The sequence below is a fragment of the Anabrus simplex genome, chromosome 5, assembly GCF_040414725.1.
Source record: "Anabrus simplex isolate iqAnaSimp1 chromosome 5, ASM4041472v1, whole genome shotgun sequence".
In the NCBI taxonomy this organism is placed as follows: Eukaryota; Metazoa; Arthropoda; class Insecta; order Orthoptera; family Tettigoniidae; genus Anabrus; species Anabrus simplex.
In genome coordinates this window covers 54,109,155-54,133,955 of record NC_090269.1, presented here as the reverse complement: position 1 = coordinate 54,133,955, position 24,801 = coordinate 54,109,155, and the positions used below count along the sequence as shown (strand labels likewise).

Sequence of the window (24,801 nt, the reverse complement as noted above, 5' to 3'; positions counted from 1 at the left end):
CTACAAAAAATCTAGCAATCAGCAGAATGTGCTATTGGCTTCGAGAAAAGGAAAAGACAAGACCAGTTCGATGATAATAATGAAGCCATAATCAACATCATCAATGCCAAGCGGGATGCCTTTTTATCCTCTGTACAAGATCCATCTTCTCAGTTGAAGATATCACGTTTTCAAGAGCTGAAGCAGAAATGTCACACCAAAATTAGAGAAATTAAGAACAACTGGTGGCAACAAAAACTACAAAACTACAAACTACAAAACTTGTCAGATGCCAGGGACCTGTGAAATTTCTATCCTAGACTAAAACAGATTTATGGACCTGTCTGCGCTTCTTCAGGAAGTTTGAAAGCTGCCGACAACACTACCATTCTTTCAGACATTCTGAGATGCTGGAAAGAGCACTTCAGTTTACTTTTAAACTGCAGTTCCACTGCTGCTGAAAATTTTCTTTCCACAACATCCTATGCAACCATGGATGTCAATGCCACCAAACTTTCATGAATATAACAAAGCTCTTCTCAGCCTCAAAACCTAAAAAGGTTCCTGGTCCGGACAATATTCCTCTAGAACTCATTCTTAAAGGAGTCCTAACTCTCAAAACGAGGCTCTTCTCTCTGATCCTAAGGATATGGGAAACCAAATTTGTACCTGTCAATATAGTCACCATCTTCAAAAAGGGCGATCGAATAATTTGTGGTAACTACTGTGGCATATCCCTGCTGTCTATAGTAGGAAAAATATTCGCCAGGATCCTGTTGAGTTGACTTCAAACTCTAGCTGAAAAGTTACTCCTCTAATCGCAGTGTGGGTTTCGCACATCCAGGAGTACCACTGACATGATCTTCTGCGCAAGACAGTTGCAGGAAAAATGCAGAGAATGACAGAAACCCTTGTTCTTGGTGTTTTATGACCTGGAAAAGGCCTTTGATACTCTGCCTAGAGATGCTATGTGGATGGTGTTAAGGCAGTTAGGCTGCCCTGAACGTTTTGTTGGACTTGTCCGGGCTCTTCATGATGATATAGTTGGTCAGTTTCTTTATTAAAACAACGTGTCAGAAGAATTTTCTATTACTAATGGACTAAAGCAGTTGTGTGCTTGCACCTACACTGTTTGCCTTGTACCTGACAGCTATGCTTTATGAGACATCTGGCAAGAATGCAGGTGTAGAAATTATTTACAGACTTGATGGAGGGATTTTTAATCAGTCAAGACTCCGCTCTAAAAGACTTACCGATCTCACCCGGGTTACTGAACTGCAATATGCAGATGACAATGCTGCTCCAGCTCATTCTCCAGAGGACTTGCAATTGTCAGTCGATTGCTTTAAGGCTGCTTATGAGCATTTTGGCCTGTCTATCAACATTCAGAAAACTAAGGTTTTAGCACAACCTGCTCCAGGAACTAGTTTGCCATACTTCAACATTACCATCTCAGATACATCTCTGGAACAAGTAGACTTCTTTCCCTACCTTGGGAGTATTTTCTCGTCTCGTTGTACCTCAGAGATGGATGTACAAAATAGAATACGAGCTGCTCATTGTGCTTTAGGACGTCTATCCCGCAAAGTCTTTTCTACTAAAGACCTAAATATATCCACTAAACTGATGGTGTACCAGGCTGTCGTCTCCATTTTATTGTATGGATGTAAAACATGGACACTATGCCGCTGTATAATGTGGAATAACGCGAAACAAATGAAGATAGCACTAGCAATGAAAGTTATACCAAAAGGTGTTAGTAAGAAAAAGAAATGGTTCGATGAGGCATGTCAGAATGCAGTTAATGAAGTGGCAGTATGGCATAATAAGTGGCTACAGTCTAATAAGAATGTAGATGTTGAGGAACTATACACAGAAAAACAGAAAGAATGTAGTAAATTAATTCGTAGAAAGAAAAAAGTCTATCTGAGACAACAAATAGAATCAATCCAAGAATACTACAGAAACAGGAGCATCCGCAAGATGTATGGAATTGTCAACACAATTAAAAAAGGATTTCAACCAAGATGGAGTATTATGAGAGATACGTCTGGAAATTTAATTGCTGATCAGGACAAATTATTAAATTACTGAAGCAATACTTCGATTCTTTGCTGAATTGTGCTGATCAAGAAACCTGTATTGGTAAACCATCTACTTCCCCATCAGAAGAACAAATACCAGAGCTATCATATCAAGAGGTATTACAAAGTATTATAAGTTTAAAAAACGATAAAGCTTCAGGTAGTGACAACATTTCTGCTGAGCTCATTAAATATGGTGGAGAAAGATTACATAAATAAATATATACAATCATTCTGAGGGTATGGCACTATGAAGTTATTCCAAAAGAATGGCAGGAGTCATTTATTGTCCCAATTCATAAAGGAGGGGATAAGGAAGAAGTTCAAAATTATCATGGTATACCTCTTGTAAACACGGCATACAAAATTCTGTCTTTTATTCTTTTACAGCGTTTAAAACCATTTGCTGAAAATGTTACTGGGGACTATCAGAACGGTTTTCGTAGTAATAGATCCACTACAGACAACATATTTACAATTAAGACTATTAATGATAAGGTGTGGGAACACAAGGAGTTGGTTCATTATCTCTTTATAGATTTCTTCAAGGCATATGATTCAGTTCATAGAGAAGGGCTGTGGAACATCATGATGGAGTTTGGCTTTCCCATAAAATTAATTAACATGTGCAAAATGTGTATGGATGGTAATGTTAGCTGTGTTTTGCTCAAGGGCAGAAAATCAAGTTCCTTCCAGAATAAAACTGGTCTGAGACAAGGAGATGCACTATCTCCTCTTCTATTCAACATTGCACTGGAGAAGATTATCAGAAAATTACCTTTTGTACCTACTGGCATCATATTGGAGAGACAACATAAAGTCTTTGCATATGCAGATGATATTGTTCTTAATGGCCGCAATGTTACATGGTTGTACAGAGACCGAACCATGAGGAGGTTGACAGATTGCCTTTGAAGATTGGGAAATATATATTTCAAAGAATAGAGGAGTTTAAATTCCTTGGTGTATTAATCAATGAGCAAAACCAAAGGCAACAGGAACACCAAGCTAGAATTAAGAATGCAAATAAGGCATTTTACTCTATGAGTCCTATATTAGGCTCAAAGTTTTTAACAAGGAATGCAAAAGTGTATCTACAATTCAATCATTCGACCAGTACTTCTGTATGGTTCTGAGACTTGGAGTATAATCAAGAAAGAGCAGCAGCAGTTGCAAGTCTTTGAGAATAAGGTTTATAGAAAAATATTTGGCCCATGGTTCGATCCTATCTCTCACAGCTGCCAGAAAAGATCCAATTATGAGATTTACACCATTCCTCAACAACACACTATAATGGGTGTGATAGAATCCAACAGACTGCACTGGGTTGGAGATGTACTGAGGATGCAGGATAACAGAGCACCAGTAGGGATCTCTTAATGGGAAAAGACTTTTAGGAAGACCTCGAAGCACCAGGAAGAAGATCAACAAGGTATGCCAGACCCTCCAAATTGATAACTGGAAAGAGCGGGCTCAAGATCGAAAAGGATGGAAGAGGATTGTTAGATCGGCACGGGAACTTCACGTCCCTCAGAAACCTAGAGAGTGAGTGATTTTAAAAGAAAATCGCATTCCCATGAATTAAACTTAAATGGAAACAAATTCTAAACGTTCATTGCTCCAAGCAAATTCAAAGGTACATTTAAATATTATAGTATACAAAACTCATAAAGCTTTTGAATTTCACAGTCATTTACATTTTCACAACCACTTAAAACCCACTACAGCCGGGCTGAGTGGCTTAGACGGTTAAGGCGCTGGCCTTCTAACCCCAGCTTGGCAGGTTCGATCCTGGCTCAGTCCGGTGGTATTTGCAGGTGCTCAAATATGATAGCCTCATGTCGGTAGATTTACTGGCATGTAAAAGAACAACTGCGGGACTAAATTATGGCACCTCGGCGTCTCCGAAGACCGTAAAAGTAGTTGGTGGGACGTAAAGCAAATAACATTATTAAACCCACTACATGTCTTCTTTTCCACAATCCTTACACACCACGGAATGGCAAGTTCGGCAGGTTGGATGGTCACATTTCACGCAGTACTGATTTGTATTTTTTTCAGCAGAGCGAGGACACAGTGCACATCACTTCCTTTTTGAGTTTTGACGGATGATTGCACCTTTGGAACAGTTTTCTTCTTAAAATTTCTTGACACTACCATTTCTTTCAGAAGTCGGCCATTGACAAGTCTTTCATTGATGTACGGTTCAGTTAATTGTCTGTCCAATGTTTTCAGGAACTGAAAGCTAGTGACAGGCATGTAGTTTTTGAGCGATGTTTGTACAATGAAATAATTTATTCCAGTAATATTAAGGATGGTGAAGAAAATCGCGAGAGGTCATCTGCACGTTCTACTTGTGTTGTAGGTAACACACAACCGGTCAGGGGTATCCACGTTGTGATTTCATCTTTACCAGTTTCAGGGTCTACAGCTTTGCAGTGGTGCATACTGGACACTAATAACACAGCTTTCTGTTTCTTCGGAACATGAGAGATTAGTGTGAGGTCGCCAGTGGAGCCGTACTCTTTAGAGCCCACCATACACTTTCTGTTTGGCTAGAATTCAGGAGGTATTTCCTTTTTATTCTTTCTGATCGTTCCTATGTAAGTTAATTTGCGTTTCTTCAGTTCTGACACGAGTTCTGTTGAGCTGAGGTAATTGTCGACTGTAATATTGCGATTTGTGCCGCAGATTGGTTTTGCTAGTCTAATCACAGCCTGAGTCGGTTTCTGAAACTTTCTTTCTTCCGCTTGTAAACCAACCAACTCTGTCGCTGTCTTTTACAACATACAGATAGGCATTCAAGAGATAGTTTGTGTGAGCATTTGCTAATATCATTATTTTCAGTCCATACTTGGCTGGCTTATTTTGCATGTATACAAAAATTTACAATGGCCTCGAAAGCCGACGGGCATTTTGTCTACAAAAGCATGAGCACCTATGTTGTAACATTTCTGAGAATTTTCGATTATCCTCTGAAACAGCCATAGCAGTGCTGCTGTAGGGTCACTTTCCTTCCTTTCAGCTCAGCTGGTCAGATCATCAAATTTCAAGCAATATATTAAAGTCAAGGATCTCTCCTTCGATAATGTCCCACGAAAAATCTGTCTGTCTGTGGCGAACATTGATTCAGTATTTTCCTGATTCGATTTAAAAATATCAGTAGAATAAAATAACCCTATCAATGTTCTAATTTCTGTGACATTAGTGCCTTTGAGTTCTGTTCGGGTTTGATCGGAATAATGTGACCAGTATGAAGCAATTTTTTCATTTGTGTGTTTCATGATTGTGTATTCTGTAAATAAACACTGCCACGATTCTAGCAGGCTGCACGAATTTCTTAATCTGCTCGCACTTCTTTTTAGGGTTGGAAGTTTGACAGTAATGTTGTGACTTTGATGTCTCACTTGCCTGTTGGGCTCGGTAGCTGACCACTTAGATATATCTGTTCCTACCATAGAAAGGTGACGTCTGGTTGTGGACGTCTAGGTTGTCCGTGGAACTTCCGTCTTCGTCTTCCTCACCTTCTTGTTCCGAATCCGTGTCATGATCGGAATTGTAATCTGGATTATTTTCATCCAAGAGATCGCTGTCATCACTTCCTTCGGCATCTTCCTCTAAAACACTGCTGATAAAGTGTGTGATCCTACTTGGCAGGGTGAGATGTGGAAGCCATAGCGAGGCTTACACGAAAAAGTATCAAACACGCACTTCGAATGAAATATGAACAATTAAAAATTTTAAGTCACGATAAACTTTGTAACACAAACGGCACCACACAATATTTGAATCAAGTTCCTGAGAAAACCAATATTTACTAAACACTACAACTCCAGATAGCAGTTGACTTTGCACTCAATGGCAGCTACAGTGAACGTCGATAGCCAGAATGGAATGCAGAGGGAGCGCCAGAGGTGTACAAAGTCACTGGTATCTTTAAAGACCCCACAACGGCAGTCGAGGGTTAAGAGAAATAAATAGATAAGAAGGAAGTGCAGGTTAGAAACAGAGTTAGGACTGGTTGTGGACGTAAGGAAAGATTGGAAATAACTTGCCAGGAAATGGAATTTAACAAAACAGTCAGCTAAGGATAATATGATGGCAAACGTAATTAGCAGTTACATGAATTTTAGGGGAATATGGTAGGATTTGTATAGGTACTTTTAAGCAGAAACTGATTCCGGCAAGGACATTCAAGATATCATTAATGAAGTAGGGAAGTATAAATGTAAGGATATTTAGTCAGCAGTGTGTAAAGATAGTTTGATGAAAGGATAATGTCCAGGTTGAGGAGGTGACTCCTACTGGCAAAGTACTGAAATTTACCTCTGATGATAAAGATACAAAAAAGTTCAATAGTTGAAATCTAGAAAAGCGATAATATTTCTGGAGATACACTGAAGGGATGAGGTGTAGTGCCTTATCTGAAATGAAGAGTAGAAATGTCAAACATCCTAAGTGCCATTTTCTAAATTTTACAGGAGAAGGAAAAAACTATCTATCTCTGGTTGCATTTAATTTGTTACACCAAAAATACTTTTATATAAGAAAACTTTGCCAAAAATACAGTGGTTTAGGAGAAACAAAGCAATAACAACATATGATGAATGACTATACAAAAAACAATATATATATGAGTCTCCACCTTATCAATACAAATTTATTTTACATTAAGCTTACCAGCTTACCAGCTTAATGTAAAATAAATTTGTATTGATAAGGTGGAGACTCATATATATATATATATATATATATATATATATTGTTTTTTGTATAGTAATATCTATCAATACGGAAATGAAACTTATAAACAACAGCATATGATGAATGAGTCGCTTATAAGTGCCATTCAATCTGTTGTCATATTTTATTTATAGTCGAGAGGTCCTTTTTTTTTTTCCAACTGATAAACGGGGTTAATCTTTCAGATGAAGCACAGCTTGCTGTATATCAACCACCGATTTTCCTCTCTTTAAAACATCCATAATCTTCCATGCTTCTAATTCTGAGTAAGTGTTTTTAATAGCTATTTGAGATGGAGGAGACTGAGATACTTTAAGCATTGTGCATTTTGATATGTTGCACTTATGTAATGTTAACAGAGTATCAACTATATTCTTAAATCCAAAGAAGTCACTTGACTCCATTGGAAACACATGAAAAGGATTTATAGCTTTTGCTGACTCAACAATCCTATGCAAATCTTGGGGAATGAAGGCCTTACTTACCCTTCTTCTTTTCTCTATAATGGCAAAGTCTCGATCACAACTTAGAAATCTATGGCCACTTACTAAGAATTTATGTACAATCTCTTTAAATCACCCTAAACTAACTAGAAACATCATTAAAAATGCAGTTGCACTGTTTTTATTCTGGCCCGTGCAGTTGTCTGACCAGTTTAAAAGTTTTTTGCGTTTCAGTATTCCCAGATTGAAAATTTTGAATAAGCATGAAGCAACCTCAGAGCTACCTTGAAGCAATATTTTCGTCCCACATACACATATGAGCAGTATTCTGATCACTGCTATGAAATTTCAAATTGTAACAACTGCCTACAGTAAAACATATTGCTATATGTTAATGTTGGTGCAGGAATACCTATTGCATATCAATGGACAGTACAGTGCTTTCAGAATTGGGGAGCTCTGAATCAGCTGAATCAATAGCCATTAATTCCATTGCACGTTTGTACTTTGTATGGTGAAGCTCCTATTCTACTTTGGCTTTTGATGAGTTTTCCTTATTACCTTGGACCTAGAAATTTAACAAATCACATTGTTTACATGTGTGTGTACGAGGCCTGTGAAAGGAAACGTGGAAAATATTTCCTAAAAACAAACATGTAAAATTTGTAAGAAACAGTTGTTTGTGGATACATTGCCCTATAATAATTTCGTGTGGCTATTTCTAGCCGGGTGCAGCCCTTGTAAGGCAGACCCTCCGATGAGGGTGGGCGGCATCTGCCATGTGTAGGTAACTGCGTGTTATTGTGGTGGAGGATAGTGTTATGTGTGGTGTGTGAGTTGCAGAGATGTTGGGGACAGCACAAACACCCAGCCCCCGGGCCATTGGAATTAACCAATTAAGGCTAAAATCTCCGACCCGGCCAGGAATCGAACCCGGGACCCTCTGAACCGAAGGCAGTACGCTGACCATTCAGTCAACGAGTCGGACACATTGCCCTATACGAGTTATACATTCTAGATACATTCAAATCGGGGCTTAAGTATTCTTTCCTTGACTTTGAACAGCTGTAGTGACTTTCATCATGTGGGAAAATGTTTATGTGCTCTTTAATTTGCTGTACATTAGTCACTGAATTTCTTTCGATCTGCATCTCTCCCCCCCCCAGTTATCCACATAGACAGATACTCCTTGTTTCTTTCTACCCTGAAGAGTTTGCAAAAATCTGTGCCAGAAACCAAAGATTTCTTGGATAGTTATATTACATAGCCTACCTGTCTTGTGCCGCCGTCAGTATCGGGTATTACATAACACACGGTACACTGACGATGGTTGCTGGCAGGATCGTCATATTTACCATATCTGCGTATTTCAGTGATCTGCATTAAACCTAACAAGTACGTTCCATGTTCGTTTTCACTCTTTAATCCATGGTAATCATTGAAAAGTTTCAGCTTCCATTGAAAGGGTACATCTGCACACTTGTAACTGTACCTACAGGACACCTAAAACAATATGCACATAAAATTCCTTTGTTGTAGAAGTAGCATTAAAAAGTATGCTAGGACAGATAATACATAAAATAGTGATCAGATAATTCAAAGTTTATTCTTGATATCCATTTCAAATGAAATAACAACTTTTTCATTATTGTACAGTTAATAAGGATTACTAACCTCATTGGTGGGCAGTTGTTTATTTGGTTCAACAAACAGCCTTTGTATTTCTCTTCTCATAACATTTTCCCTATATTCATTTCTTCATTTGTTCTCTTCTCCAGTTATGTTTTACCTTTCCTGACCTCAAAATTTCTCCTTCCATTATAAACAATGTTTTATTCCATTTATTAACCCTTTCAGACCTGAAAGAAAACTGGTGGTGTGAATTTTTGTTTGTACGTCAAAAACTGACTAAAATGCTCTTAAATACATATATTTTTAGTTTATTCTACAAAATAAAAATTAACATCTGAGAAAAAGCACCCACACAATTGTGCGTGTCAGGACTTAATTCACTACTTACAAAAATGAAAAATTACCTCAATGCATGTGAATATACATATGTACATGATCAAATGTTCTATTTAATAGTGGGGAATAATTTAAAACAATTGAATCTTCGTTCAAACACAAGTAAATATTACATTTTGTACACCGAGGACGAGTTTTGCTTTTACTGCCCTATTGGCAGCAGCACCTTGTTGTCGAATCTGAAAGAACACTGGAGGTGTGAATTTTCGTTCGTACGTCAAAATCTTAGTAAATTGCTCTCAAACAGATGTTTTTACAGTTTATTTTACAAAATGAGAACTTTCAGCTAAAAAACAGATCCCACACAATTGTGCGTGTCAGGACTTAATTCACTACTTACAAAAAATAAAAATAAAGAAATTCAGCTCAGTACATGTGAATATACACATGTACATGATCAAATGTTCTATTTTACAGTGTGGAGCAACATATTTAAAACAATTAAAATCTTATACATTACATTTCTCACATAGATCAACATGATCAAATGTTCTATTTTACAGTGTGGAGCAACATATTTAAAACAATTAAAATCTTATACATTACATTTCTCACGTAGAGTAAGAGTTCTGCTTTCACAGTCCTTTTGGTGGCAGCACTCAGCACTCTTGCATGCATTGCCTGTAGGGAAACCTGGCCCACACACTTGTGCGTATCAACATTCAAAACCTCATGGTATTACATACGATGTTGTAAGTTCACAATTTACGTTTGCTAAACAATTTACACACTTCATTGATTATATTTTGATATTCAGTAGAGCTTCTAGATTAACAGGAATGCAATAAATAAATACTTATTTTAGGCATTACTGCTTCTCGTCATCTTGCCGATGAACTGTATATTTAAGCTCTTCTTCCTGCTCCATGGTGGTCAAGCGCTAAATAAAAACAACTGAAGTAATCGAAAGCGACTTTCAACCTATTAGGTCGTGTTACGTACGTCCAGTACGTGTTGAAGAGATGTTAAGTACAGAACAAAAATGACCAACCAGACACCAGTGGGATCCGAACCCACAACCTCCCGATTTCGCGTCGGCATACAGTCGCTCAGACATAAATAAAATACAAACCCGCACAATTGTGTGTACACGGTCTGAAAGGGTTAAGGTACTTTCTAACCACATACTATTTCCCTCTCTCAATACACAGAACAGAACACTCGTAAAAAGAAGCATGGCACTTGGAACAAGAGATGGCACTACAGCATGGCTCTTAGAACAGCGCTATCTGTTGATTCTTTGAACTACTTACTTCGTGTATTGGCTCTTGGAACCCGGCTAGGTATATGCTCCTGGGCACATAGAACGTACTTGTGAAATATAACTAATTTTTTTAAATCCAGCACTTAGAACGTTTGACATTTCCACTCTTCAAATATGTATTTGATTATTGTTTGCAAGGGGGAGCTATACAAAATGGAGAGTTGCTATAGTAGCCCCAGTGTACAAAGGCAACGGTGATACTGATATACATAAAGCAGATAATTATAGGCCAGTCAATTTGAAATGTGTTGCTTGTAATCTCTGGGTAAATATTCTTTCTGATTATATTGGACTCATTTGCTTATTTCCTTACTGGTTTGGTAGAACACAGTTCACTGGGTGAGGTGGCCATGCTGTTGGGGGGGGGGGGCTGTGAGCTTGCATCCGGGAGATAGTGGGTTTGAACCCCACTGTCAGCAGCCCTGAAGATGGTTTTCTGTCGTTTCCTTTTTTCACACCAGGCAAATGTTGGGGGTTGTATGTTAAGGCCACAGCCGCATCCTTCCGACTCCTAGGCCTTTCCTATCCCATCGTTGCCATAAGGCCTCTCTGTGTTGGTGCGACATAAAGCAAATAAAAATAAAAAAATCATTTTTAGGAAAGGTTATTCCAGTGAGGCTCAACTTAAGAATTCCAGCAAGATATTGCAGATATTTTAGATTCTGGAGGTAAAATGGTTTGTATTACTATTAACTAACCAAGGTTTTTGATTGGGTAGATCATGGAAGACTACTGATAACTACTGATAAAAATGAGGATTAGACAGAAGAGTTGTTGAATGGGTCACTAAATTTTGAGAAAACTGTTTCTAAAATATTGTGATCTTGGGCCAGAAAGACTTCGGAATAAGCAGACAAGTTGCTTAAGTGGTGTATTCTGAGCTGTCTGTGGAGAGACGGCGTGCAGGACCTTTTTAATGGGAGCACTGCCCTGCCATTTTTCAAACCGCCCAACTAACATAACCTAGGTACGTGCTAGTTACGTAATATTAATACTGTACATATTTGAGTGGGTGCTCCAAATTAAAACGTAATGGGTGTAAGACTGTTTATTTAAATGATAAATCATTATTGTCTGCATAATAGGATCAGTTACATTGGAGTTTAAATGTTTAGCTTGACTATCATGTAGCGTTGTGCACAAGCGGTGTCTGGATTAGCATGGAATGACATGGGAGCACTCATTTCCACATGACGTCACAAGCCTGTATGGGACTCCTCAGCAACTGAGTGATAAACTTCAGTGTTACATGATTATGAATGACCAGTAGAACACCACAAGTTCAAAATACTCTGTTATGTCTTGTTCCTGATTATAACACTAAAATAGTTCAATTTTGCAGTTAATGTTTACCTGTCTGACATTATTCTTAATGCCCTGAGGGGAATAAATTAACATTTTATCATATTCATTTCTTATGTAGTATTTCCCGCCCAGCTACTCATTCCTGCCACCCGGCTGACGAAAATTTCTGGGGAGAACACAGGCATGGAATGACATTAACAGACGAAAAGCTCGAGTGAAAAAGTTAGAAAAGATCATAATTTGAAGCTAAAGTTGTAATTCAAGAGGACAAATTGGGGGCAAATGAGGTATTCCTTTCTAGGAAGAGGAATTAGGGATTGATAAAACTTTTGAAAAAGTGTTTGAAATCATTTAAGACTAGGTAAACAATTGATAGGGAATGTGACATCTGGGAAACAACCCTAAATGCAGATCAGTAATGATTGAGTTAAACGCTCTGTGCTGCAGGTGATGTCTTTCTTGTCTGGGAATAGGATCGGTAATGTTGTATACAAAGGAGCTATTCGGTAAGACATAGAAAGTGACATTGTCACTGACTTTTCAATAAGGTGGCCTTGGTTTGAATCCCTCTGGCTGCATATGGATTTGTAAAATAAAGTCAAGTCTCTTTAACGTGGATTCTGTATAAACAGAAGATATTGGTGTTATCAACAGCCTTGTAAAACTTCAAGCTTGGTTGGTTTCTGTACCATACACCTGGGGCTGATAACCAGGCAGGTAACCACTTAAAAGGACAACTGTCATTTTTGATGCTATTGGCACACTCCATATGTCCCAATGTTCAAATATCATCCATTCACAGACTTTGGCAGAGCTACTATTCCAGTAACAACTGGAAATAATAACTTTGCAGATTTACTCGAACACATTCCCATTTCTCTTCCATTCATTTCGGTTACCATTAAGTTTTGATAAGATTGCATTCTGGAAATTTTACGTAGTCCAGTGATGAAAATTCAGGTGATCTACTTGCTCTTCACTTCTTTTTTCACTTTTACGACTCCATAGGATCAAGGATCACTTTAGTCAATCCATTACCCAAGTCTCTTTAAAGGGACTGTTTAGGCCTTGTGGGCCTCCGTCTTCATGTGTTCCAATTTTGATGCCTTTCTGATGTTGAAAATATTAGTGTTGTGAGTTTCTTTCTTTTGAGTGTGAAGCGGATATTTGCATCCTGGATTTTTTGTTTAATTTTACCTTATCTATGGTGTCTTCTGTTGTAAGGCCAATTTCCTTCAGATCCTCTATTTATTTCTGTGATCCATGTGCAGTCTGTTGTGGTATTTTTTGAGTCAGGATTATACAGTACTAGTTCTTTCAGAAATCCTCTATTCATTGTAAGCAACACATCAATTGCAATCTTGTTTTGGAAATATTTCCGGTGACAGTGTATTCCTTAGTAAAACTCTCAATGTGCTAGTAGTCCATTCTCAGGATAATTTCGCTAGCAAGGTTGTTGAATATTCTACAATATTAGACCATCCTTTGCCTGGTTAAATTGCATCCTTTACCCATGCTGATTATTTTGTACTCCGCTACAACTGACTTGTGTGCTTGATCATTTATTCCTGTGACAAATCCTGCATGTGGCATCTGTGACATTCTTAGATGGCTTTTGTCCAAACTAGGGTTGGTCTTAAATGTTTTGTTAGACATGCTTTATATGTTGTTGTTGTTGTTGTTGTTGTGTTTTTCCCTCCCTCTCCCTCGCTCGCTCTCTCTCTCTCTCTCACACACACACACACGCACGCACAGACAGAGATTTCTTATTGTATTCCTTCTGAATACAGGCTTGCATTTTAAATTCTAACATAAGACAATTTTCTCAATAACTGTCTGTAAGTTTGTAGGTTGCACTTCTGACATCTATTTACCAATCATTGACAGCTGAACTTCAGTAATAAAATTGTTCAACCACTAATTTTATGTAAATGTTTGATAACTAAAAATATGAAAAACTGATTTATTTATTTTTCTATTTGGAAATAGTTTTATGATTTTTTCTTTCTTTTCAGGTGGTCTTTCTCTATGGAAATTACTGTGGAGTTCAGTTGTTGGAAGCAGTACCTCATAAAAGAAAAGAAAAAAATAGAACTGTTGCCTGTTATTACCTGTATGACGCAGTATATGTTGGAGCAGTTTTATCAGTGAATATTGTTAAGCTTTTTAAGAAGACAGGTGCCAGATACTATTGCATGTGATAAAGACTTATTTGGTAATGTGACAATGTTCATTTGTAAATATTTTTGGCAATATTTTGCTCTAAGGGTCTGAGGAACCATGAATAATGCCTTGAATAAGGATACATCTACATCACCTCTTGTAACTGATACATCTACGACAAATCATGATAATGAGGATGAGATCATTTTTATAGGAGTGTATGGCAACAGAAACAACGAAAAAATTCCAAAAATTTCTGTGGCAAAAGCTGCTAAAATTAAAGCAGAAGTTAATTTGAACCGCAAACAAAGGTTCAAAACTTTATGCCTCAAATCAAGAAATGATGAAACAGGCAAGCTGAAAGATTCCCATTCAGTGGTATTAATCAATCAGAATGACCAAACAAATACTATTATTACTGACTTTTACAACAACAGAAAAGATCTTAGCAGAAAAGCACAGAGCCATTCTGGACCTCAGGCTGGGGAAAGACTACATGGTTCCGAGGAAGCATTTGATGTGAAGCATAACCTTTGCCTTAGCAAAGTTGCAAAAATGAATGAGAATCCTTCCATATCAGTGAAAGATATCAGGGAAACTCAGAATCTTGGGACTTGCGGTAAAGATGTTAGTATAGAAAAACATTCAAGAAACTGCAGTTCTTCATCTAAATCTCCAATTAAAAATAGTAATGTTTCTAACAGTTTGATGTTACAAAATCTTATAAGCCGTCTAAAGGAAGAAAATGGGGTGAGCATAATGGCTTCCTCTGATGGTGTGAGGAGCAATATTTTATCAGAAAATCATAATGCAGACCTCAGAATGAAAAAAGAAAGTATAGCTGTTAGCAAATCTAAAACAAGTGCCACTACCTCAGAGAAGTTTCCAGTTTTGGTTCCTGATCCCAATTGTGTTATTACAGTTGATAGAACTAATTCTCATTACAAGGATAAAGTAAACAACTCTGCAGTCAACAAAAGTCCCATGGTTGAACGGATGACGGAAGTAAAGAGGATCAGTGCAGTCACTCCACATTCAAAATCGCAGGTGCTTAACAACAAAAGGGAGAATTTAAAGAGTCATGGGAGAAATCAGGAAAGCACTGTTGGTGGTATAACTTTTATAGGTGCTCCTAGTGTTGAGATTCCAAGCCAAGTTAATGGTAGTTCTGCTGGTTTGAATCCAAATGCCGTTTCAACTTCTCGACATGTTGGAACTTCAGTGTATCCTTCAGATTGTACGCTTTCCTCAGTACCAGCAAATTTGAAAATTATGTGTAAAGGTACTGACATTACTATTAGCCCTATAAATGTTAATAAGGATGTTAAATCCGTCGGTAGATCAGATTGTGGTACTCCTCCTGGAAGCAATCACCAGAGAATAACTGTAAATGGAAATATCCGGGAAGATTGTTCATTATTTATTGTGTCTGGTAAGGGTGGATTGTGTACATCTAATGCCTCAGTACTTCCTACTGGTCAGAGGAAACGTTCATCTTCTGATGTTGGTGAAGAAATACTCAACTCACCAAAGAAACGTATGAAGCCTGGTACTTTATCCAATTTTGCTGAAGATTCTAATTGCTTTGGAGATGTGGAAAATTGTCTTGTGAGTAAAGAGGTAGTGGGTAGTGAAACAGTCAGTGCTATGAAATATATTCCTTCTTACAATTTTGATAGACTTTCACCAAAGCAAATTACAACTTCAGAAAGGTCAAGAAATAAGCCAATACCTTTAAGTGATAAGACCATTCCTGCTAATATAATGTATTCTCTCGACCAGAGTTCAGCTAATAATCAACAGAAGGTGATGGACATTAACAAGTCCATGGACCCATTAGAAACATTAAAGACTCCAAAAAAGAATGATATTCGAGCATACTTTATGAAGGGATCTCCATCTTCTACTGGTAAAAATACATGCATTTCAAACAAGACTACAACTGATGACCAGCTGAAGACAGAAAAAAATGATAGTAAATCTACATCAGATAAAACACCAGCAAGGAAATTCATTCCATCTGAAACAACTGGAAATCCAATAACAGGAACTCCAAACTCATTAAGCAAATTGAAGCATCCAGCAAGAAATGGTATTGTAGCATGCAGTAAGAAACTGCTCCTCTCATTTAACAAAAATACTGCTGATGGAGAAAGTGAAAATGGTCCTCAGCACCTCTCTAGTTCTCAGAAAGAATTTCAGTCACCAGGAAAAGCAGATGAAGACCAAATATTCATTGAGGATGGGCTAAATTCATTTACAGTCTTGCATTTTCGGAAAGTTATTGTTGAGGTATTAAAAGACAAGAGGCAAGATAGCAAATTAAATCCAGATGAACAACCATTCGACGAAAGAGTTCTCCAGCTCCTCAATTTAGATGAAAGGAAGTTGGTTCATTATTATTTAAATATGTCCCCTCAAGCAAAAGAATTGTACCTGAGAATGTACAACAGGAAGTTCTCTTGGCATAGATTAACTAAAATAAAATACAACCTGGATGTAGAAGCAGTTTTTGATGAATTAGAAAAGTTGGGTTTCATCAGATCAGGTAAGAATTCATATGCTGTTCTTGTTTTTCAGTTTTATATGTGTTATATAATTAGGAAATACAGTGGGTGTTGCCTCACAGCGGTATAATATTTTTGTAACTTTTACACGGTGGCTGTATTTCAAGTCTGTGATGGTCCTTAATAACTGATTGCTTCTAGGGTCAAGGATCAGAGTTAGGAAAGTTCTTTTGTAATTAGTAATGTGGTGGGAAGTATTGTTGGCAGCACATTTGATGAAATGTGGCAGGTTTGTGAATGATCTTCCTAGTAAAGCCAATGCAATATGGATTTTTTCTATTAGTTTTACATTTCACCCACTCAGGTCTTTTGGTAACAATGGGATAAGTCAGGACTGGGAAGGAAGTGACCATGGTCTTAATAAAGGTGGAGCCTTAGCATTTTCCTGTTGTAAAAATGGGAAACTGTGGAAAACCATCTTCAGGGTTGCTGAGAGAGGGGTTTGAATCCTCTTATCTTCTGAATGCAAGCTCACAGGTACATGACCCAAACCTCACAGGCAAATTTCATGGGGCAGTGTGGTTTCATTTCCATCCTTCACCTGTAGGGATTCTGGGCAAATATGCTTATGTTTATTAAGAACTTCTATCCTTCTGATGAATTTAAATCCAAGTAAGGGCACTTTTCAGTTTACAGTCAAGAAAATAGAGTGCCTCAGGCATCTGTATCAAGTATCACAGACTTCACAATTGCAATCTGTGGCCTGGCTGCCGCAGCTGGGCCTGCAGTCATTCTATCGCTGTATGTAGACAGTTTAACTCTGCATCTCAGCTCTGGAAATATGGCATTGGCAGAGTGACAGTGGCAGTAAGCTATTGACCAAGTTGACGGATGGGCTCTGCAGCATGAATTTCCTTTTTTTTTTTTTTGGCAGCAAGAACCTTTGTTGACTTTTGTCTGTATACTCTGACCCTGGGCTTTGCTAACCAGGCTTTTAGAACTCCATTTTGATGATGATGATGATGATGGTGCTTGTTTTTTAAAGGTGCTTAACATCTAGGTCATCGGCCCAAACAAACTCCATTTTAACAGGAAATTGACAAGGCAGCTTCACATCTTTCAAGAAGTTATCTGCACGAAGATACTTAGTGCAAGGTGACCAGCGAACCTGGACACGTTGAAGATGGGGAGGGGAAATTTGTAAATTCTGGGAAAAAATTTGAATGTGCATCAGAATCCAGGAATTTTGTAATACATGCATTCTGTCAGAAACTATGTAATGGTTCCTTTTCTCTTTACAATTTGTGTTATGTTGCACCGACACAGGTAGGTCTTATGGCGATAATGGGATAGGGAAGGCCTAGGAGTGGGAAGGAAGCGGCCGTGGCCTTAATTAAGGTACAGTCCCAGCATTTGCCTGGTGTGAAAATGGGGAAACTACAGAAAACCATCTTCAGGGCTGCCAGCAGTTGGGTTCGAACCCACTATCTCCCGGATGCAAGCTCACAGCTGTGCGCCCCTAACTGCACAGCCAACTTGCCCAGTAATGGTTCTTTTCTTGTTTTGAGAATGCCATATATTTACTTAAAATATGACACAGACCTTTTATTTTTATTTAATATAGTGATAAAACATTTCTGTGTACAGTATTGAACAATAATAATTATTAACAGACTGATGTAAAGATAATTTAATCCAAGAACTCTTTTCTTTCTAACAGAATACTGTAGATTGCAACTGCAAGTTCACTGCATTAACTTTGTTATCCCTTGGTTTGATTTCATCTTCTTGTACTACCATCCTGGGAGAAAGTACATTCTGAGTACTTGGAATGATCTATCAATTCCAAGATTGTATTTCCTACCTGACATTCAATCTGTGCTTCCTTCTCAACTGGCATTAGTCCTTATCATACCTGCTGCATCTCCTTCAAGCTTCATGATAGATTGGAGGCCTTCTACAAGATATGCCATTAGGACAATTTTTTTTGCTAGGGGCTTTACGTCGCACCGACACAGATAGGTCTTTTGGCGACGATGGGATAGGAAAGGCCTAGGAGTTGGAAGGAAGCGGCCGTGGCCTTAATTAAGGTACAGCCCCAGCATTTGCCTGGTGTGAAAATGGGAAACCACGGAAAACCATCTTCAGGGCTGCCGATAGTGGGATTCGAACCTACTATCTCCCGGATGCAAGCTCACAGCCGCGCGCCTCTACGCGCACGGCCAACTCGCCCGGTCCATTAGGACAAAGTTGTCAGCATAGACCAGTCTGCTTACTACATTCATACCCAGCTGAATCTCTCTCTCCATTTAAATTTTATACCTTACTGTAAATAATCCGTATAAAATGTAAACAATGAGGGTGAAAGAATACAACCTCATATGACCCATGTAACAACTTAATTCTCACTGTGGCGTGATTGCGAGCATAAAAGCTTTTGATTGCCTGTAATAACCTACCCCTATGACAATGAGGCAACAAGTTACACAGGCACTTCCTAAGTGGAAAAATGTCGTATAAAGACTAAGAGTGATTTGGAAGACCTTCCTTAAGCAGTACCCCCAAAAAATGTGAAAAGAATTCAGGAACTTGTGTGTGAGGATCATCTGAGGACGATCAGCAGAATTGCAGAAATTGTTGGTGTGTCGTATGGGTCAGTGTAGACAGTTCTAACGATGGAATTGAACATGTGGCCTATTACTTCGAAGATTGTTCCCCAATTTCTCACCCCTGAGCAGAAGGAACACTGTATTGCAGCGTGCCAAGAACTCCATGAGTGTGCAGCGGATGACCAATCTTTCACATCCAGAATAATCACTGGTGATGAGTCTTGGGTCTACAGATACGACCTTGAATCATAACAGCAGTCATCACAATGGAAGAGCCCATCATCTCCACGACCAAGGATGGTGAGAATGAGCTGTAGCTCAATGAAGACCATGTTAATCGTGTTTTTCAACATCATGTCATTGATCACATATTCATTAATATGTTTAAATACGTGATTTTACCTTGTCAATACTATTAACAATCTTTATTATGTTACTAATTGCCGTACATGTTTCAAAACTTAGAATGTTCTCTTCTTAAAAGGCGTAATAATTACTGAACCTTCTCTTGGACTTGTTATATCATAAAATCACAATTCTTAATTTATACTTGGCACATATTTATATAATACATACATAAAACATTATAAACATTTATAATAACTGATGAACTGTTCTTGGTTAAATATCTTCTTTTAAATATTACTATGAAATACAAACATCTAATTCTATTCTCAGAATATCATTACAATATAAAAACCTTGCTAAATAGTCAGTATCTGTATAAAATTCTAAATTAACGTGTCGGAAGACATTAAATATCTGCAGCTCTTACTGTTGACCCTCTCAGCCATTAATTGCTCCTTTGCAATCCTTTCTTGGTTCTAAAATACATAAAGAAAGGTACAAACTTAATTCTAGGATGTTACTACTGAAAAATATTTAAAATTCGAATGCTGTTAGAACTTACTGAGAAAGCTGCTTGTCAAATACTCAAAAAACAAAACAAGACCTTGATGGTCATTGAATTGGAAATCATGCGAGCCAGATAAAACTATCCTTCTCCTTTAAAACAAGAAAGCAAATTTAAATTGGAATCGTCTAATGACAAAATAAAAAAAAAAGGACTTTGTTCTGTTAGTGAATATTACTCAATGGTACAGACTTTTTTTTAGCAAGTTGTTAACACGTTCAGTACCTGCTTCTCAGCGGGACACTTGAATGCCTGGACCAGCCATTTTCATGCCCGGCCCTCTTAACATGCATCACTTAATACAATTTACCATTACTCCTGAACTATAAATGTTACAAATATGATACTTTGTGCTTACCTCTAGTAGATATTGAGGGTGTGATATCTGGTGTCACAGGTTCATGGGTGGAGAGGAACACCACACTTATTGCAGTACCATATTGTTTCACTTCTAACTTTGTTTTTTATGCACATGCTACACTTTCTTGAGGGGGTGCTCTTACTTTTTACAGGAGGAAATTTAACAAGAACATGCTGCTTCCTTTTTCCATCAAGCTGAAAAATTAGGCCCTTTGTTGGCGCTCGTTGTGGGGGTGGGGATTTAGAGGTGTTCATACTTGATGAAAATGCTTCAGAAGGAACTGGAGATACTGACTGAATTATTTGCGTAGTTTGTATCAAATATCTACAAACTGTTTGCATGAACAACTGAAATGAGAGGGATATGTTTCTAGTGTTCTTTTGATGAAGCCTAAATGCATTGAAGAGGGCATATTGTAAAATTAAAACCTATTTGGGCAATTCATCTGTTTTCCTCATGAATGGATACATTGCAAGATACTGATCAGCAATATCCACTCCATGCATGTGTGGGTTATAATCAACACTATATTCCAGCTTCATTGCAGGCTTTCCAAATCTAGATACCTTTTGGTACTTCCGCCATTTCTGCTGAATGCATTGTTGAACTCGTTGTTATGATCCTCTTGCCCATTCATGAAAGAAGAACCACCTCGCCATCTCTAATAAAATTTATTTCTCCCCTCTTCAGACTTTTCTGTCGTTCCCTGACTTCTTTAGGGACCCCCCCTGTGTTGCCGTATTGTTCCACAAACAGTAGTGTTGCGTTCACACAACTCCTTAGCCGAACCTACACTGTTATAGAAATTATCCATATATACCGCGTACCCCTGGTCAAGGTAGGGATTCAATAATTCCAACACTGTGTCTTTGAATGAAATTCCACTTCCATCATAAATTTTGAGAGTGCAAATATATCCTGAACTAGACTCGCACACCATCCTGACTAAAATGCCGTACTTAGTAAGTTTTCCAGGATTGTAGACTCGAAATTTCAAATGCCCTCATCAAGCTAGCATCCCCTCATCCAATGCAGTCTTATTGCCTGGAGTGTATACGGTTGAAAATTTATTGCTCAATATTTCCAAAATAGGTCTAACTTTATACAACCTATCTGTACTATTGGCATAATGATTACTGTCACTGAAGTGAAGAAATGAAAGAATATGAAGGAAGCGCGTTCGGGACATTGTTTTAGAAAATGTCGGAGTCTGAAAAACAGGGTCTTCAGTGCAGTACATTTTTATATCAGGCTTTTGGACTATACCTGTGATGGACATCAACCCTAAAAAATTTTCAACTCAGAGACATCAATCGGTTTCCAGGATTGCATGGTCAAATTCTTTGTGAAAGGCCGGGGCACCGCACTTATCACTTGACTCGCGTATAGATTCGTCTCCTCACACACGTACTGGTAAAATTTGTCATTCATGAAAATACTCACGTAACTCATAATATTCTGCTCATTTTCTGTTTGAACGTTTAGACCTGAATTCCCTGTAAATGGTGGAACAGGTGGACAATAACTAGGATGATATGTAATGGCACTTTCCTCTATAGGCCTGTCGGATTCGGGAATCGGAATTTCCTTGTCACTTTCACTATCTGAGGCTATTTCAGGAATAAGTTCATCACCAGAATCATCATTGTGAACAATATCTAACAGCTCTTCTTCCGTAAGAAACTTTATTTTATGAGCCATTATACTACACTCGGTAAGAACGACACGCACTGCATTGGAATCTCAAGTACCGACTTTACACGCGAGGAAGTGCTGAGATTTTCCCGCTAAAACAGCTGAGATAAACATGAGTCCACTCAACGTGAGGTTTGTCTCAACAAGGTCAACTTTCGGTTGCAACCAGTAATGCTGACTAAGGTGTAAGAATGCATAAATGACAAATATAAACAGCATTGCTTCGCACGGAACATTTAACGTCTTACGCCGTCCACAGCCCGCAGTATAGGAGCAAGCTTAAACATCTTACGCTGTCCATGGTCCGCAAATGAATTACTGGTAATAGTATTGACAAGGTGGAACCACATATTTAAAAGTGTGTAAATACATGAACGTGTGATTAAGTTTGAGTTAATACGTGTTTACGATAATTGATCATTATGGTTAAAATCATTAATCGTGACATTATTTGTTCTCTAGGGCCAGATCATCAATAGAACATTTTACTGTGATGTTCTATGGCATTTGAGGGAGAACATTTAGTGAAAGTGACTGGATTTGTAGCACACAAAGAATTGGCTTCTCCATGACGACAATGTACCTTGTCTCTGAACACTCCTCGCCTGCTAGTTTTTTGCCAAATGCAACATGATATTGCTTCTGCACCCACTCGTCTCATCACGTGTAGCTCCTGACGATTTCTTCCTTTTCCCAAAGATGAATATCTGGCTGATAGGTCGCTGTTTCACAGCAGTGCCATTATCCGTCACAAATTGCAAAAGTTTCTGGACTCGTTTATGGAAAATGACTTCCAGGGTCATTCCAGCTGTGGCAGAAATGTTGGGTCCGGTGCTTTGCTGCGCAAGGTGACTGTTTCAAAGGAAATGGTTGTTCAAGCTTTTTCATCAATGTAGATAATCTGGGACTTTTTGATCTGACCTTGTACAACATATAACACTACTAACCACCACAGAAACATGCATTAGGGAAAACATTCCTGCAAATAGGGTTGGCATCAGGAAGGGCATTTGGCCATAAAACAGGGCTTAATCCCCATTTTTCCTGACCCCAGATATTTGGGAAAAAGGCCAGGAAAGAAGAAGAAATTACGTCAGACACAGTGTAATGTAAATAATGAGCTCTGCAATGTTGGGTTTAATATCTGGTAATTTCAGAATTAAGTGAGACCTGAGTCAGGCTCGAGAGACTGGTTCATCAATGGGAAGCAAGACTTTGATGACTTTGGACTGCGGCGCAATCTGATAGAGAAGTGTGGTATACAAATGGATGGTACTACTGTATTTAGTTGATGGTATACCGCTCCCGCATAACATCTGATGGTGATACTCTCCTGTTTGCTGAGGCTCGTTTCATTCTACTTGAAACATTCATTCCATATATTTGTCAGAACTTCTATAATAAAAACAAATCCCGCCTCCATCTCTCCAATTCACTACCACTCCCCCCTCCCCACCCCCACACTTTCCAACCAGCCCTGCACCCCCTTCCCCCTCCGCTCCTCCCATCCTCGCAAACACAGCTGAGCCAACAACAGGTTCAATCGTATGAAGGGGACCGTTAACTCTGATAAGGCCAGGCCGGTTCGAGAGGACATCCACCTTTTAAATACCGTAAGTTTAAAGATTTCTTCACACCCATTTCATATTTTTACTTATCAACCCAAGTTTCTCACACAACCTCGAATTTTCCATTGTAGATTGGAACTTCATTGATGGTTTCCACTATGGTCACTTATATTTTACCATACACCTGTTCCTTCTCTAACACAGCTTCTCAATTTTGTCGCTGCTCTCCCGACCATTTTAAAATAAGGCAGATACATCTCGCCAGCATTGGAAACAATCTTCTAGAACGGGACCGGTATACTGAGAATGCTGCTGTTCTAAACTTTATATTCATTGGCGTTTTTTCCATCACTAATCACATACATTTCACCTGGCATGTTGTCTCCTCTGAAACTTGGTTTCTCAAGCTTTTTTGCTCCCCTCCTAACCATTCGTGGTGATGGTGTCCTACAAAGTCAGATCATCAGCCTGAATTTTCAACAGTGATTTTTTTTGGTATTGTTTATCAAACTAAAATTTTTAGACTAAGAGGTCTGCAACCTCACCATTAGCACTTATTGTTTCGTTTCTGTGTGTATCATTTATTTTCTTCTTAGTTTTAGCACACTTTTTGGATTCAATTATGTTTTAGATTAACCTTTTTTCAATGAATATGTCTCGGCGAGTTATTTATTGCCCCATCTAATGATAAATATTGTTATTGTTTTTATTTCTGTCATATGTCTTTTCTTTTTTCTTTTGTTCCTTCATTATGTTTTTAGCACATTTTTAGCTTGTATTATGTAGATTACTTTCACCTACACCCCCTCCTATTTCACTAAAGTTGGCTCAAACGATTCAAAACATGTTTGAATTTTATTACTCCATCTGATGATGGAATTATGATTTGTATTGAATTAGGAGGATACCTTTAATTTTTCCTTTGTAAAGTGAAAACCGTCAATATGGAATGATTCTAGTATCTTGTAATAACAAGTGACACATCGTACCAGTATAAAAGGAGGCAGGGAGGATTGTATTGCTCAGTGTGACTACAGAACAGCAACGTGAGTAAGTCAAATGAGCCTGGTGCCTTTCAACTTGGGACACGAGCAAAAACCGGGCAAGTTGGCTGTGCGGTTAGGGGCGCGCGGCTGTGA

At 38.3% G+C, this 24,801-nt stretch overlaps 1 protein-coding gene and 1 long non-coding RNA gene across 2 annotated transcripts in view; one reads left to right on the top strand and one right to left on the bottom strand.

Annotated features, from left to right (window-relative positions):
- LOC137500961 (uncharacterized) overlaps nucleotides 1–9,063 on the bottom strand; it is a 37,990-nt gene extending 28,927 nt beyond the window's left edge. Inside the window, exons 1-2 of the long non-coding RNA XR_011018295.1 lie at nucleotides 8,924–9,063; nucleotides 8,522–8,752 (exon numbers count right to left, since the gene is read on the bottom strand). This is a non-coding gene — a long non-coding RNA (uncharacterized lncRNA). The remainder of the gene's footprint in view (nucleotides 1–8,521; nucleotides 8,753–8,923) is intronic.
- Nucleotides 9,064–14,564: 5,501 nt separating this feature from the next.
- The window catches only part of LOC136874351 (fanconi-associated nuclease 1), a 134,277-nt gene continuing 124,040 nt past the window's right edge, over nucleotides 14,565–24,801 (top strand). Inside the window, exon 1 of the mRNA XM_068227764.1 lies at nucleotides 14,565–16,557. Coding sequence (XP_068083865.1) covers nucleotides 14,565–16,557 — 1,993 coding nt within the window. The remainder of the gene's footprint in view (nucleotides 16,558–24,801) is intronic.